General features: G+C 41.9%; 2 protein-coding genes across 3 annotated transcripts in view; one reads left to right on the top strand and one right to left on the bottom strand.

Annotated features, from left to right (window-relative positions):
- Positions 1 to 642: 642 nt before the first annotated feature.
- Positions 643 to 4,570, bottom strand: gpr137ba (G protein-coupled receptor 137Ba). Its single transcript, XM_076162389.1, has 7 exons — positions 3,839 to 4,570; positions 2,784 to 2,833; positions 2,473 to 2,695; positions 1,676 to 1,822; positions 1,453 to 1,581; positions 1,231 to 1,346; positions 643 to 1,116 (listed from the first exon to the last, which is right to left on the bottom strand). Exons 1-7 carry the CDS (start codon positions 4,217 to 4,219, stop codon positions 1,002 to 1,004), a joined length of 1,161 nt encoding a protein of 386 aa, XP_076018504.1. The 5' UTR covers positions 4,220 to 4,570; the 3' UTR covers positions 643 to 1,001.
- A 3,147-nt stretch (positions 4,571 to 7,717) lies between these two features.
- Positions 7,718 to 15,168, top strand: part of nid1a (nidogen 1a) — a 13,018-nt gene continuing 5,567 nt past the window's right edge. For both annotated transcript variants that reach the window (XM_076164661.1, XM_076164670.1), the window contains exons 1-11: positions 7,718 to 8,036; positions 9,874 to 10,176; positions 10,262 to 10,488; positions 10,561 to 10,868; positions 10,975 to 11,115; positions 11,484 to 11,735; positions 12,019 to 12,219; positions 12,576 to 12,809; positions 13,655 to 13,792; positions 14,279 to 14,407; positions 14,894 to 15,037. In XM_076164661.1, the coding sequence (XP_076020776.1) occupies positions 7,833 to 8,036; positions 9,874 to 10,176; positions 10,262 to 10,488; positions 10,561 to 10,868; positions 10,975 to 11,115; positions 11,484 to 11,735; positions 12,019 to 12,219; positions 12,576 to 12,809; positions 13,655 to 13,792; positions 14,279 to 14,407; positions 14,894 to 15,037 (2,281 nt within the window). In that variant the 5' untranslated portion in view covers positions 7,718 to 7,832. The remainder of the gene's footprint in view (positions 8,037 to 9,873; positions 10,177 to 10,261; positions 10,489 to 10,560; positions 10,869 to 10,974; positions 11,116 to 11,483; positions 11,736 to 12,018; positions 12,220 to 12,575; positions 12,810 to 13,654; positions 13,793 to 14,278; positions 14,408 to 14,893; positions 15,038 to 15,168) is intronic.

Genomic DNA, 15,168 nt, shown 5'->3' with positions numbered 1-15,168 from the left:
TCTGATTATTCAAAATTAAGATCTGAATTATATTTTGCTGTAATTATCTTTGTGAATACAGAATGTAAAGTAATATAAATTTATATAAAATGAAATCATGTGGTGAATGTTTCACTACAATACATGATTTAATGTTAAGGGAGATTTGACATGGTCCTTTTACCAGCAAATAAATGGTTAAATGTCAAAATACTTGCAAATTGGTTGTGAACTGATTTTGTTTGTGCATACACAAACAAGTGGAAAGGGGCCTTCATATTGTTAAATCTTTAGATTTGTGAATACTGAGTTATACAATCCTAGGGGTTTTGCCCCAAGATCTTTATAATCTTGTTTAGACTTGTAACACAGATGGCAACAGCCTACCATAAAAAAAAACTGTACAAAATGGAGGAGATGCAGGAGATGTAGTTCAAAGAGTTGTTCACACCTCCAGTCAGCGAGGAGTCACAAAAGTCATAAAACATGATGAAGATCACTTCCTGCCATCACTCAACCACCATCATCACTTCACCACAATGAAAGTTAAACTGAATATACCCTGTAAAAAGTACTATATAATTAATCAGTGGGTAGTCGTGGAGATTCATGTATGTTGTTACCAGAGGATGTTGGGGATTATCACTGAAACACAAGTGTGACTCTGGAAAGTACTAGCATTTTATATATTAATATGAATTATTGATTTCTCATCTATTGAAACATAATTTTATGAAAAAGAATGTCCATACGGTACATAAAATATAGCACATATTACAAAGATCAGGAAATATATTAAGTAATATTCAGTATAAAATATAAAGTGAAAAATGTTTAAGATCAGTCAAAGTCAGTTGATACTATTGTACAAAGTATGCAAATCAAAGTCCCAAGAGATCTTTTTCTCTAGACAAAATAGAAAATTGTAAGATGCGGGCAACCTTTCTGTCCCATGTGCCTCAGTCCACCATCGTAATTCATTTAAAAAGGTCAAAGGTCAAAGAGAGTTTCTGAACTCTAAGTCAGTAATGGCTCAGTTCCTCTGGAGGAGCGGGGAGGTGGTGTGTGTCGTCCCCTCCGATATAGGCACTGATTCCGCTGCTCTGGCTCCCCCACTCATAACCATCAGCAGCCAAACTGGGGAGGAAAACAAAACAAAGGCATCCATTAAATCAGGCAGCTGGAGCATGAACTTTGACCTCTCGACTTTTTGCCATTTCTCCAGAGCAGTGTGGAGTTTATCATTATTACCTGGCTTGGATGTTTTGAGGCATGACGGTCCAAGCCAGGTCATCGTCGCTGTCGTAGCGGCGTGGGTTGTCAAAGAAATAAGCCCGCGAGGAGAAAGCCGGAAGCCCTGAGCCGCTCTGCAGAACAAACACGACATCATGTAAACTCTCCCCTGGTATATGGAATAAGAAAGACTTGTAAAATAAGACCTTTAGATAGAAAATAGGGTAATAACTGGCTCACCCTGTCTTGAGCCGGCTGCCGGACTCTGAAGAAGAAAACCACCAAAGATGTGGGCAGCAGCTCCCACACGAACAAGACCACCCCGAAGACAATATAGCCGGCACCGCCCAGAGTGGACCGCAGATCTGCCTGAAAGACACGTGATGGAGTGAATGTGAACCGTCTAATGGTGGTTTCGGTCACTGATTTGGGAAATAGTATCATCATTTGCAAAATAACTTACCTGATCTGAAACATTGTACCAGTCATAGTCAAAGGAGTTGATACTCGTGTCGGAGAGTCCCAGGACCACCAGATTGTAACAGGCCCTGGACGCATACAGAAGGATGACGATGGCTCCTATGACCGTCACCTGGCATACTGATGTTCCCTGCACAGATGTCATAGCAAAAGTAGATCCCATTACTATCACATTTTAAGTTTGGAAAGCAATGAGGAAGTATTTGGCAATTTAAAGGGCCACTGTACAAAATCAGGGAAACCAGACCCTTAAAGCATCACAAGGGTTTGCTTTGTGACGTTACTAAAAACTGCAAAACTAACGCAACAAAATTCCTATTGACTTTGCACAGAATGCTGTAATTCCTCTAAAGCCTTTACACAGTGGTTCCCATGCTGAATAGTGCTCCCTGTGTAAAAGTGTTCCCCTCCAAAAGGTCATATTTTAGCTTTTATTCTGAAGGGATAAATTGCAGCATTGTTTTAATTGTATATTTCTTGACAGTAATCCCTGTTTGTCATTTTCTCAATCTCTATGAAGTATCATTGCTAAAAATGGCCACCCAACTGTAACGGATATTCACACCCACACTGTATGTTCATTGATGCATAAGAGAGATATAGTGTTGCTAGGAAACCAACACAAAAAGCGGTGCATAAATTATATGGAAGAGTGCATTTTTTTTACACAAAAGTGAGGCATGCAATGAACAACACTTTCCCTTTTTGATATACATTACACAAATGATATCAACGTTCATGTTCATTCCGCTCACGTTGGACGAAGCAGCACGTCCTTACCTTGGATTCCAGATAAATGTTGGCCAGTGACATCTTAGCGATCTTGTAAAGACACACTGAGAGCGAGATGGCACACAGGACAAAAAGTGTGTCATTGATTGCTACCCTCACTAACACAATGGTGTGGGCTTCTGCAGAGGACAGCCTCACCAGCAGGGCACATGCCAAATTGACAACCAAAAACACCAGGCTGATGAAGAGGCAGAGCAGGTATAGGGGCAGCCTGCAGATCAGAACATCATTATTACACACACTCATGCAACGTGACATGTATTAAAGCACAACTACAACATGCTTCACAGTAACCTTACCTGAATCTCAAAAGCTCTGGTGCATATTTCGACTTGGCCTTGAACACAACCTGAGAGAGGAAAAATAAGAAATGAAGTACGCAAATGTATCATGTGTTAACGAGAAGTCGATTTCACTTCTCTATTCTGTCTGATCCAAAACCATAAGATTCTTCTTGTGAAACAGGAACCTCTACCTACATGAATAAGCCAGTGTGAGGCACGATGGACACAGTGAACTCACATTATGCCTCACTTCTCTCTTGCAACTGTTACTCAAATCAGCAAGAGGATTGTGCTAAAAATAAGCAGTGGGTAGAGGCTGAAGAAGAGTGGGATTTGATATTTGGATTACATAAAATGATCAGGGATGAATCACTGCTTCACATCTTTCTGCTGAAAAATATGAATGTATTACACTCGTATATATAATGTGATTACTTACAGTACTGAACTGATTTGCAATATTCACCACATGAAATAGCTGCTGCAGTATGCTGTAACATCATCACCTTTAAGTGTTAGATCAAAGCCTTGCGGGGCCTCACACACTTAGGCTTTAGTTCACTTTAAGAGAACACATTGTACTTTTTCTTATTTTCATTACGTAATACATCTGTTCCAAAACTTGAAGTCCACTTGGATAAGACAAACCCTTAGGTGCTGAACTGCTTTGAACACGTTTAGATCAACACCTCGATGATATATTTATGTCAACATTGCCAGTTTACACGTCTACACACACCTGTGTAGACACGCAGGTGAAAATGAGGGTGTGTTTGGCTTGCATTACTGTTTCGCAGCTCAAGCCTGACATAACTGGCCAATCAGAACAGAACAAGCTTGTGCAGGAGGTGATGTAAAGAGACTGTACCTAAAATGACCTGTTTTGACTCAGTGTGCCTAGTGGTGTTGCAGGAAGGGGGGCTCAAAATGGATCAATGCATTTTTGTTGCACTCTGAAGCGCTGCTAAGCTTTTTATAGACATTTAAATAGGTCGATGGTACAGACAGCACAGACTACAGTATATTACAATAAAATACATGAACTTCTAAAGGGAATATCTTCTTCTTACCTGTACGAAGTAAAGGTTCATGAGACTGAGGGTGAAGAACTGCAGACAGACAGGGAAGCAGTACAGCAGCCAGAATGGAAAAGGGCCCAAAGTGTTGGCTGTTACAAAGTTCTTGAAGTAGAAGGAGAAGAGCACAGTGCGCAGGGCCGACCACAGCAGGCACAGGAACAGGAACACAGTCTGGTAGCTGAAGCGTTTGTGTCCATAACGCAGGACCAGCCAGAGTTGGATGTAGATGAAGATGAAGAGCAAAGAGTAGAAGACAGTGTAGACCACTGTCATCCCCAGTGTGACATAGGGAGGCACGGCCGGGCTGAGGGTCGGGAGAGGCAGGGACTTCTCCATCAGTGACAGATCCCTCTCCCTAACCGCGGCCTCCATGACTCGCTCTCCCTGGCCCGGGGAGGGAGGAAACAGAGTAGGGGGCCTCTTCCCGTCGCTGATCGTCTTCACAAAGCCAGCCCCTCTACAAAAAGAGCTCTGCACACAGGCTGCTCTCAGGCTCGGCAAAAAAGGAGAGCTGAGATCTGCAGAGGGACAAAGAAATGGTGTGAATAGGCTTGTCAAGAGCACGGGGGAAAGAAAGTGAGTAGAGTGGAGAGCAGGGGGGTAGAAAGCCAGGCTAACTTCCTGCTGCAGCACTGCATGAGACGGAGGCCGAAGCACATGATCAGTGTTGAGAATGAAGCATTTGTCAGGAGCAGCGAGGAGGAAGCTGCTCTGTACTGTAAGCTAGAGAGGCTCAGAGCAAGGACCAGCCCCGCCCACCTCCACCACCCACCCACACACACACCCCTTACGTTACGCTACGTATCAGCTGACGCATGCTACTGTACCTTTAACCCTCTGATGGAGCTTCCCACCAGAGCTCAAGATCCCAGGAGAGCCACTCAGAGCTGCTGCGTATATTTCATTCTATTCTGTTTTATGAAACTTGTCAAGAATAGAGACGTTTCATTTTTACATATCCCATCATCCACTGGAAGTGCAACAAAGAAGCAAAATTGTGGGTTTTAGGTACAGGCAGAGATATAATGCACTATAGCTTTGTGTCAACTTGTACCAAAAGAAAACAACAAATAAGTACCAAATGCAAAATTTTCAGTATATGTACAAAAATGTACCCCCTTATAGTAAAAGTCACTGACTGTATATTTTATTACAGAACTCAGCTGCTCTATTTCCACATTAATCATTTATAAGTTATGAAACAGAATCCTTAAATTCAATAAATAAAATACATGTATTTAATAATTACACTGCCAGGCAAAAGCAAAGCCACGTGTTATTTAGTTTTGCTATCATTTCTTATTTTATTCCACTTTTAATTGAAGTTCATTAAACATAAAGTGTTAATGACAAGTATATGCTTTATATGTATATATACTGTTTATATACAGTATATCTGTTGATTTGATTGATAAGTTGCGTTGCTATAAAAGTAAGAGATCAAATATTTAAGTAATGTGATGAGATAAAAAACATTTTGTGAAGTTTTGGGGTTTTAATTAAGAGGTGTGTTTATGGTATAAAATGTTTAGTATGTGTAACTCACTTCAGTTTTGGTGCTGTGAATACAAATTGATTATTGATGTAGACAGAAGCTTGTAATGAGCACATACACGTCAGTAGTAGTTTGTTATGGTTGGTAGTAGTAGTGAGGTTTTTGTTTCACACGACTGGGGCATGTGAACTCCAGTAAGGCCAAACATGGAGGTCCCTCCTGCTCACCTTTGACTGCACCAAAACATTCATCTTCTCTCACTCCGCGCCATGACCACCCACACTAAACATCATCCTGTCATCTACCTCCCCTGTCTGTGAGATTAGACCACTATTATTTTACATTAAATGCTCTGAATGCATTTCCAGTACATAATATGTCTTTTTTTACAAATGTATTCCTCCTAAATAAAACAGACTTTGATTGCAGACCTTTTTAGTTTTACTATATAATTTTCAAAATAAAAGTAAGGGATCTACCAAAAGAACACATTATTCACTTTTAACAAAAAAAGAAGGCAAAAACGGTCAGCAAATGAATGAAAAAATAAATCAAAGAACGAGTGGGAAAAAAATGTGTCACTGTCTGTCTGTTTGTTCCCAAAGTTTCCAGCCACACATCAAATAACATTCACATGGCAACACAAGTTCAAAGATAAATATCCCATAATCCACTGCATTCCAGTGCATTAAGGGTCTAATCAGTATCATCATTTAACAGTAATGAATATCAACAATACTATAAAATAAAAATGAAATCCATCCATCCTTTCATCTGTAGGATATCCCAGCAAACTTTGGATCGTGGGCAAGACATGCAACTTCACAAAACGACCAGAAGGTGGCGCATTTAAACTGTATTAAGGATGGAGAGGCTTTTAGAGGCATTTTTTGAGATACTGCACAGCCATATGAGAAAATAAAAGCACCATGAAATGCAAAATACGATGGTTTATAATGTCAAATATCTGCTATAAAATAATGTGCAAACCTTTATTATGAACATTTAGGAAATAAATGAAATCAAAAATGATGCAATCATCTAATCAGATGGATTGACCTTTATTTAGATTGAACATATTGATTCCAATCAGACCTATTATTTGTTCAGCTTGGTTCATGGTAAAAATTACTGAAGAAAATTGTTCCCCATGGCAACCCAAAGACAACTTTCAACCAATCAAGGGTCTGTGACTTATTGTTTCTCTCAGTGTTTATAGAAATACATAGACACTTACATGAACTACATGTTATGAGTAGATAACCTGATGAACACAGACAGTATCACAGTTGTTAACATCATATCTTTTAACAAAAGCTGCAAGAATCAAGCTTAACCAGAAGCTTCCACAGTATTGGATGTTAGATAGTGGATTTCCTGACTGTGGCGCTAAAGAGACTCTAGATGGCATTCTTACTCCTTTGAGTGTCATTTTAGTACCAAAAATGTGGTTCATGGCAAATTTTAAAGTATTCATCTGATGACTTTACCCATCATGCCCTCTGCTTACATGCATGAATTACCTTGTGTGAAAAGTTGACATTTTGCCCTTGAGAGGTCAGAAAGCCTGTGCAGTGTCCAAAACAGAAAGTATTCATCTTCTGTGGAGCAGGAACGTATATAATTAATATCCTCCTAAATAGGTCTTGATGAGATTTCATGAGATTATGATCATTACTTTCTGAGACATCTTGTCACAGATCAAATATAATGGTTGTGTTGGTGTGACTGCACTGGTCAATACTGGCTCTGTAATGATGCCTCTAGATAACCCAAAACACGGCCCTCATTATCCCAGCTCACTCTAATAGCCTCAGCGGCCTGCTTCAAATGATTAGTGCACGCTACACTGCTCTGTGATATTGTCCTTTTTATGATGTTTCAATCGCTCCGGCCAAGAGGCACTGTTGCCGGTTACTGGCCCGTTCTCTGATGTCTATGCTCTGATGGCCTCTTGGCCTGCATCCAGGTCCCTGAACACAGCTTCAGCCTTGTCATTCTGGAGACTTTCTGTAACCTCCGCTGTTTTATAATACCTGAGGTCTAAACCGTGATAGTTAGATCCACTTGCTTGGCTGTTCTCCCTGGTGTTCTCATTACCCCCATATGTCACAATGTAAATCAAAGGATCCAATGTGAATGTTGACATCTGTGCTACTCACCCTAACCCAACCCTTAACTACAACGTTTGGCCCAAGATGGTGTTAGTCTCACTCGGAGCAGATGTGTGGTCCTGACTGACCAACAACAAACCAAACAATCTCGAACCAATCACTTTAAAACAAACAGAAAATTAACAAGCTACTATTCAATCGACCTTTTCTAGAAATCCATGCTCAGCCTCCTTCTCAACTCCGCCCATGCGCCTCACACTCAAACGCACGCAGCAGTGTAACCTCTGTCCCGCCTGTGCGTCTGTGCCACTCTCTCTCCCTCCACCGGGCTCAGGCTAAACCTCTGGACCGATCAAAGCGCTTTCAAACCGGGACGATGGGTTGGCAGGAGCACGGATGGCTTGTCTGGGCCGCTTTTCTGGGACTTTTGGCGTCGGTGGAGAGCGTAACGCGGGGAGACTTTTTCCCCTTCGGCCAAAGCGCCAGAGACCAGCTACTGGAAGCAGGGAATGACCAGACGCACCGACTCGATCTGGACAAGCCAGTATTCTTATTTGATGGCTCCTTCGACAGCATCTTTGTAAGTTGACGCCAAATGTAATAGGTAAACGTTGGAAACTTTTATTTGGAGTATCCATCAATCTTGCGCAATACCGTTACGCAGGGCACTCAGAGTCAGTAGTTTCAACTCCAAACAATGCATGGAAGTTACAAAAAAGTACATCTGGGGTAGAGTGCTGTGGATTATTTGGGTTGTGCGTATTTATAAATGTTGATTTATGATCATAGTGCTTGCAGTACCTTGTGGAATGTGTGTGTGTCACGCATTCTTACAGCTTTCCATGAGGTTATCGACTTACTGTTGAGCAAAGACCAAAGTATTGGAGGGACTTTATTTTGCAACACATCCCAAAACATCGGCTGATTCCACCATATGAGATACTTTGAACCAAATGATTATTGATTATAGTGAGCCTGTCCCTATGATAATGCTTGTGCTTAAGGATAAACTCTATTATATCTGAACAATCCTTAGAAATTATTGACTTTATTTTCTCTTTCGTCTCTTTGGACATATTTTTTAAACACTGTGTGTGATCTTACTTGCTTTTAGCTGTTAACACATGGAGGGACTAATAAGACTTAGACAAGGGAAGCATTTGGCTCCAAGCTGGGCCCTTGTGTCCAGACAAACAGCCCTTTATTCCCTGTGATTCCCCCTTCAAAGAAAATTGCTGCATCCTTGTTTCAATTGTGCTGCAGATTATGTGGTAATGTGAGTAATTACACACTCTGAGTTTTTTCCTGATGTAGTTTATATTCATACATTCCCACAATAATGCCAACTTTAAGCAGTATTTATTATCTAAATGTCTTTTTATTTTACAAAGGATTACTTACCAGCTCTAAGCTCCAAACTGTAGATCTACTTGATCATTAGTAAATCTGGTTGAAACTTTGGTAATCCATCAGTTTACTTTAGTTTGATTACTGTTGTAAAATGCAGCAGACGATGCAGCTCTTTTGAGAGACAGGCAGAAAAGCCTGAGCCTTAGCAGGAGCCCGATGTTCAGAAGTGACTTTTTAATTCCTTAATAATGACACAGAGTTCCACATAGCAATTTCTCCCACAACAGTCCTTCTTCAAATCAGTTCTACATCACACACACCCCACACGCATATTTTCCTGCTGCTGTCAGATCAGATGGCCTGCAGATTTTGCTTTCTTTTTCGACAAAGCACAATATAAGGCAGATCCCGTCTACCCTGAACCATCTGACCTACAGGGAGACATTATTACTTTTCACACCAGACCAGATGTGGTTATAGTTTGTAGGTATAAGAATGTCTAGGCTGTCTTCTGTGCCCCAAATGTGATTCAGATCCCACTGATCCCTAACACATTCAGGGATCCACTAAAAAAGCTTTTCGAGATTACAATCGGTAATCATTTTCCCAGTTGTATCGTCCATTTTGGAAGGAAGTTTCTGTAATGAAGATTAGTTGAGCAATCTCTGGGCTCAGTGGGACTGGCTGACAGGGGCAAGGACAGGAAACTGTGTGGCTCGGGCCAGGAATAGTGCTCTTGTTTTCCCCTGGTCAGGAAGTGCATGAGCCCTGCGTGCAGTGTGATTTTTTGACTTGAGCCCAGCGTTTTTTACGAGCCCAGCATGTGTTCACATTAAATGTTAAGTGTGTAAAACACTGTCTTGTTTGTTCATTAGTGCTGTAGGACTTCAGTCAGCCTGACTTCAGTCAGTCTGACTTCCAGTCAGCAGCAGCTGACTGGATTCATCAGGGAAATTAGTTTGGGATCAATGTGAGTCAGACTGGAGTGTATTTTCCCCTGCTGTTCAATTGTTATCCTAGCTGTTATAAGTGTCATTACCATCACTAACTTAAGCTTTTCATTTCAGATAAACACCAATGGCTTTGTTTCCATAGCTGAGCCACAAAGCGAGTCAACATATCTTGGCAAAATGCCGCCAAAGTTTGGCATGATCGCCGCTTTACAAGGAGACCTGGACACAAGTGATGGAGTGGGGAAAGTCTTCTTCCGTCAGGACACCAGTCCTCAGATTCTTCGCCAGGCAGCTGAGCACATTGACAGGGCTTTCCCAGATGACGATCAAGTCAGTCCCACTCATGTTGTGGTGATCACCTGGGCAGATGTCATCCCCCATGAACCTCACATCCGAGGCGATGGCATTGCTAAGAAGGTAAACACTCAGTGGCAAATGTAGTATTCTGGGCTCATCCTGGTTATTTACATATTAATATTTATTCTAATTTTTTAATACACAGAGAAACACCTTCCAGTTGGTGATTGCATCCTTGGAGACCGGCTCGTATGTCATCATCCTGTATGCAAGAGATGGGATCCAGTTTTCCTCCACACCCGTGGCGGACAGTATGGTGACCATGCATGGTGGCTTCAGTAAAGGTTTGGTCCGGGGTTTCCTGTTTAACTCTCAGGGGCCGTACTACCGCACCACTACGGATGATGAGGCATCTGTCAGGGCTTTAGCAGAGTAAGTGGCTGTCATCGCACCACTTCTGAAATGTGTGTTTTAGCTCAGCAAGCAACTCTTTTATCTTAACAGGGAAACCAACTCTGGCCTGCGGGGCGTATGGGTCTACGAGATTGGAACGTATCCCTTCTTCTCCAATGTGGCTCCAGGGGAGATGACTTACCTGCCCCCTGAAGACCCTCAGCAGGGGGCCCCTGACCCTGGCTATGTGGAAGCTGTTGATACATGGAGGTCCCAAGAACAACAACAGGAGTACCCGCCTTTTGAACCAGAAGGCCAGATCTTAGTCCACACAGCTCAGTTCCAGCCACAGCAGGTCGACTATCACCCGTTAAACCCAGAAGTGGTAGTTGTGGATGACGGAGACATTAATGTAGATGGTGGGTCACTGTTAATTGCATATCTGTCGTCAGTGCTTTGTCAGGAAATTGAAATAGTCCCCTGTTCCATTCTTCTCCTTACCCTGCATTTCTCCCTGTTTGGCAGTGTTCTCATACAACCTTGGGAAATGCTCAAACAATAGAAACAAGTGCTCCACCTTTGCTGACTGCAAGGACTACTCCAGTGGATACTGCTGCCACTGCAGGCCGGGATTCTATGGCAATGGGATACACTGTGTGGCGGAGGGTGAGAGAGAGAGACATGCCTGAAATGTCATCGCTGGCCGTGACAAATTGAAAACAGATTTGTGTTGAATTCCATGAGATTAAAGTGATCATTTTACACATTTACTCGTCCTTACCGCATCTGGAAGATCTATTACTCCCCTGACAGGCTGCAAATACAAGTCAATGTGTAAAATTCCAAACTATCACTTTAAAGTTCATATTAATACATTTTCCAGAGTACATATGCATAACTAATACATAGATATCTGTCTTAGAAATCAATCGATGGTACTACAGCTGTGATTGTTTTAAGCAAATTTGGGGCGAAGAGGTTTTGTTTTTTGTAATATATCCCAGATTTTACAGACTTTGGCGTTCTCGTTGCAGGAAAGCCGCAGAGAATGAACGGCAAAGTGGAGGGCAGGGTGTATGTGGGTGACTCACCCTCTCCACAGCAGTTCTCCAGCAATGATCTCCACTCATATGTTGTGGTGAATGACGGTCGCTCGTACGTGGCCATCAGTGACATCCCGTCCAGCCTGGGCTACTCTCTGCTGCCGCTGTCGGCTCTTGGTGGTGTGATCGGCTGGGCGTTTGCTCTGGAGCAGCCTGGGTTCAAGAATGGCTTCAGTACCATTGGTGAGGGACAAATCTAAGAGAATCTGATATAATGTCAGATCCATTAGCTACTTTTTTTAATGCTTCATGCTAATTTGACAATTCTGTTGAGGTTACATTCAGCAAACCTAAATCTCAGCACTAATGCTAATACATTTGCTACACAGCTGCAGTTTCACTTACACTCCAGCTGCATTCCCCTCACATTACCTCAACTGAGACAAGGGGCAGTGAGCCAAAGTTCATTCAGGGCCACAGGGTGTTTGTCTTGAAGCTAACCTCCTCTTCTCTGTCCCGTGTGCAGGGGGGGAGTTCACACGGCATACTGAGGTGACCTTTATGCCAGGGAATGAGAAACTGACCATCAAGCAGGAGTTCAAAGGCATCGACGAGCACGACCACCTGGTGGTGAGCACAACCCTGGAGGGCCGGGTCCCTGAGGTGCCTCAGGATTCCACTGTGCAGATCGAACCTTACTCTGAGATCTACCAGTACAGCAACAACTGTAAGATACAACTAATCAGAACACAGATTAATCTAAAGGGGACAGATGATTGTTTTTGTCATTTGCCCTCCTTTCAATGTGTAATTCAATTAGAATAAGAGGGCTTTAAAGAGATCTACTAACCTACCCACCGACCTTACACTGCTTGTTGTCACCCAGAGTGCACAGTGGTGCTGTAGCAGAAGTAGTAGAACTCCATTGTTGTTGTTGTTTTGCACAGTAAAGTACTGCAAAAGTTTTAAATGGAAATAGGAATAGATAATCTATATATACATATTTTCAAAATACAGTATGTGGTTTCATTGCTTAACCTCTATAAGATGTTGATCTAAAGAAATTGTTTCTGAACCCATCAGTGGTCACCTCATCCTCAACTCGGGACTACACAGTTACGTTGCCCGATGGCTCCACAGAGAGCAAGACCTATCAGTGGCGTCAGAGCATCAGCTTCCAGAGCTGCCAGCACGACAAGGCTTTCAGAAACATTCAGCCCACCCAGATGCTCAACGTGGACCAGATCTATGTCTTGTTCAACCCAAGTAATGGAATCATCCGGTTCGCCATGAGCAACAAAATTGGGGACGTCAATGGTGAGGTCATAGAGATTATTCCTGTCTGATACTTCCTGTTTTGGTTTGATCGCACTTCCTTCCTGGATTCCAACATATCAGACCCTGAACAAGAACACTATTTTACATTATCACTGCAATAAGGTACTAACATACTTTGTAAAGGGTTTTATGATTTTATAACTACTGGCTTTGTCAATGTTAGTAATATATTTATGAAGTATTTATAGATCAGACGCAGAGAGGAATAAAAGAAAGATTTGGAATATCAGGGGAAATAACTCTTTTGAATGATCTAAACTCCTCTAGCATAATTCTCAATATTTTAACCCCATGTTTTCCAATCCTATGGACTGTTACTTTATGGAAAAGACTAAAGAGGGTCAAGACCAAAATCCATTAAATATGGTATTTGTAATGGAAGAGCCCTTTATCCCTTTTCAAACATTTATAGCTACTAATATAATTACTTTTCCTGTCAAACTAGATCTATTGCTGACACGTAAATAAATGCATCACTGGCAGAGCTTACAAAACCCATTTAAGACAGAAATACAATTAAGCAAAAGTTCATAAACTCATAGAAGACAGAAACTATTTAAAATCTATTACCCAATGGAGAAGTAGCCAAAAAAGACAAAGCAGAGAATTTCCACAGCCTGGCAACCCAAAAGTTATTCACAGTAATTGCCATAAATAAAGCCCAATAAAGTTCAACTCAGGTCACACAGTAACAAAACTTTAGTTACAACCTATATATTATGGCTCATGTGTCTAAGTACAAGTGGAGGTAATGCTTAATTATTTAATAAGGATTTCTCACCCAAGTTCAGAAGTTAAACTCAAACACACTGTTCTGTTGACAGGAGGACAGCTGGAGGAGAACCCGTGTTTCACTGGAAGACACGGCTGTGACACCAACGCTGTTTGTCGAGCCGGTCAGGAAACTCAGTTCACATGCGAGTGTGCGTCTGGTTTTAACGGTGATGGACGCACGTGTTACGGTATGATTTCATCAATTTCATTTAATGAATTTTTTTTTCAGAGGTAGCCTTGTCTGTTAAGTCATCATTTAATTCATGTCCAGAAGAATTGTAAAGCCTTCCTTTCTGTGAAGTAGGTCTATCTGGCAATTAGCGCAGGGAGCCTCATGATGTAAACAGAGTCAGTGTCCCATATCTCAGTCCAAACATCCAATCAGAGCTTAACTAATTCAGTTTGGTCTCCATTCCCAGGCCTTTTCTCTACTTTTTAGCTAAAGACCAGACAGGAAGTGCTCCTAGGCACACACAAGAGTAAAGGGAAGGAAGTTTTTCAGACACAGAGAAGATTCTATCTTTAAACTCATGTAATTAGTAAATGCAATTAAGCTTCCTGGACATCTGATAACAAGTTACATACATTTTGTAGATCTACATCAAAGCTTTTGGTAAACTTTTGACCTAATGTGGCATTTATTAGATTATATAATATGCTGGTATCCTTCTCAGACATTGATGAGTGCAGAGAGACTCCTCAGACATGTGGCCTCCATGCTATCTGCAACAACCAGCCCGGAACATTCCGCTGTGAGTGTCTAGATGGCTACCAGTTTGCTAGTGATGGGCAGACCTGCATAGGTAAGTGGTACTTGCATGTTGCCAAGTACAATTATATGTTCCACAACTCTCACCTGGTGGTTCAGATGTACATGTTGCTGGTATAAACTGTAATGAAATGCATTAAGATATCAAGTAGACAACAGGTGTGCAAGACAAAACACATTTATACTTCTTTAACACGAGTATGTGCATACGGCATCAGGCTTACTGCATTGCTGTAATATTATAATTAAGAGTTTATCCAGTAGAAAGAGTTATTAGGTTTCAGGACACTGTTTCGTGTGTGTGTTGGCGTGTGTGTATGTATAGTGTATGAGTGAGAGTGTGTTTGTTTCTCATCTGCCGTCATCTGTTCAGTTTACCTCAAGATTGACGCAGCACAGGATCACATAAACACTGCCTGTTCTGGTCTTGCAATCATTTCAATTCGTGGTCTGACGTTAGATTCACTATACGGTTTACACAAATAATGCAGCATTTCAAGGCTGCGCTTTTTCTCTGCAGAGGTAGACCGACCTGTGGACCATTGTGAGGAAGGATCCCACAACTGCGACATTCCTGAGCGTGCCCAGTGCAGCTACACAGGACGCTCCGCCTACATCTGCTCTTGCCTGCCGGGATTCATAGGAGACGGTCGAATCTGTGAAGGTACTGCACCGAGATGGCAAGTGTGCTACACACACGTGTGGGAGAGTAACTGCTGCATGTTGGCTTCCCGAGTGACAAAACACAGGCCTCACTTGAAGTTTAGTTTAGGGAGACACATACAGAACATATTT

The sequence above is a fragment of the Genypterus blacodes genome, unplaced genomic scaffold (genome assembly GCF_046128005.1).
Source record: "Genypterus blacodes isolate CSIRO-AG114 ecotype Tasmania unplaced genomic scaffold, CSIRO-AGI_Gbla_v1 ptg000012l_1, whole genome shotgun sequence".
Lineage (NCBI taxonomy): Eukaryota > Metazoa > Chordata > Actinopteri > Ophidiiformes > Ophidiidae > Genypterus > Genypterus blacodes.
This window is presented reverse-complemented; position numbering and strand designations above follow the sequence as displayed.

Excerpts from the sequence above, each read along its gene's own strand:
- gpr137ba (XM_076162389.1), bottom strand. The coding sequence starts at position 4,219 with ATGGAGGCCGCGGTTAGGGAGAGGGATCTGTCACTGATGGAGAAGTCC. Across the intron at positions 2,696-2,783 it reads CCAGAGCTTTTGAGATTCAG|GCTGCCCCTATACCTGCTCT; the intron begins GTAAGGTTACTG and ends TCTGATCTGCAG. Across the intron at positions 1,117-1,230 it reads CCTCAAAACATCCAAGCCAG|TTTGGCTGCTGATGGTTATG; the intron begins GTAATAATGATA and ends TTTCCTCCCCAG.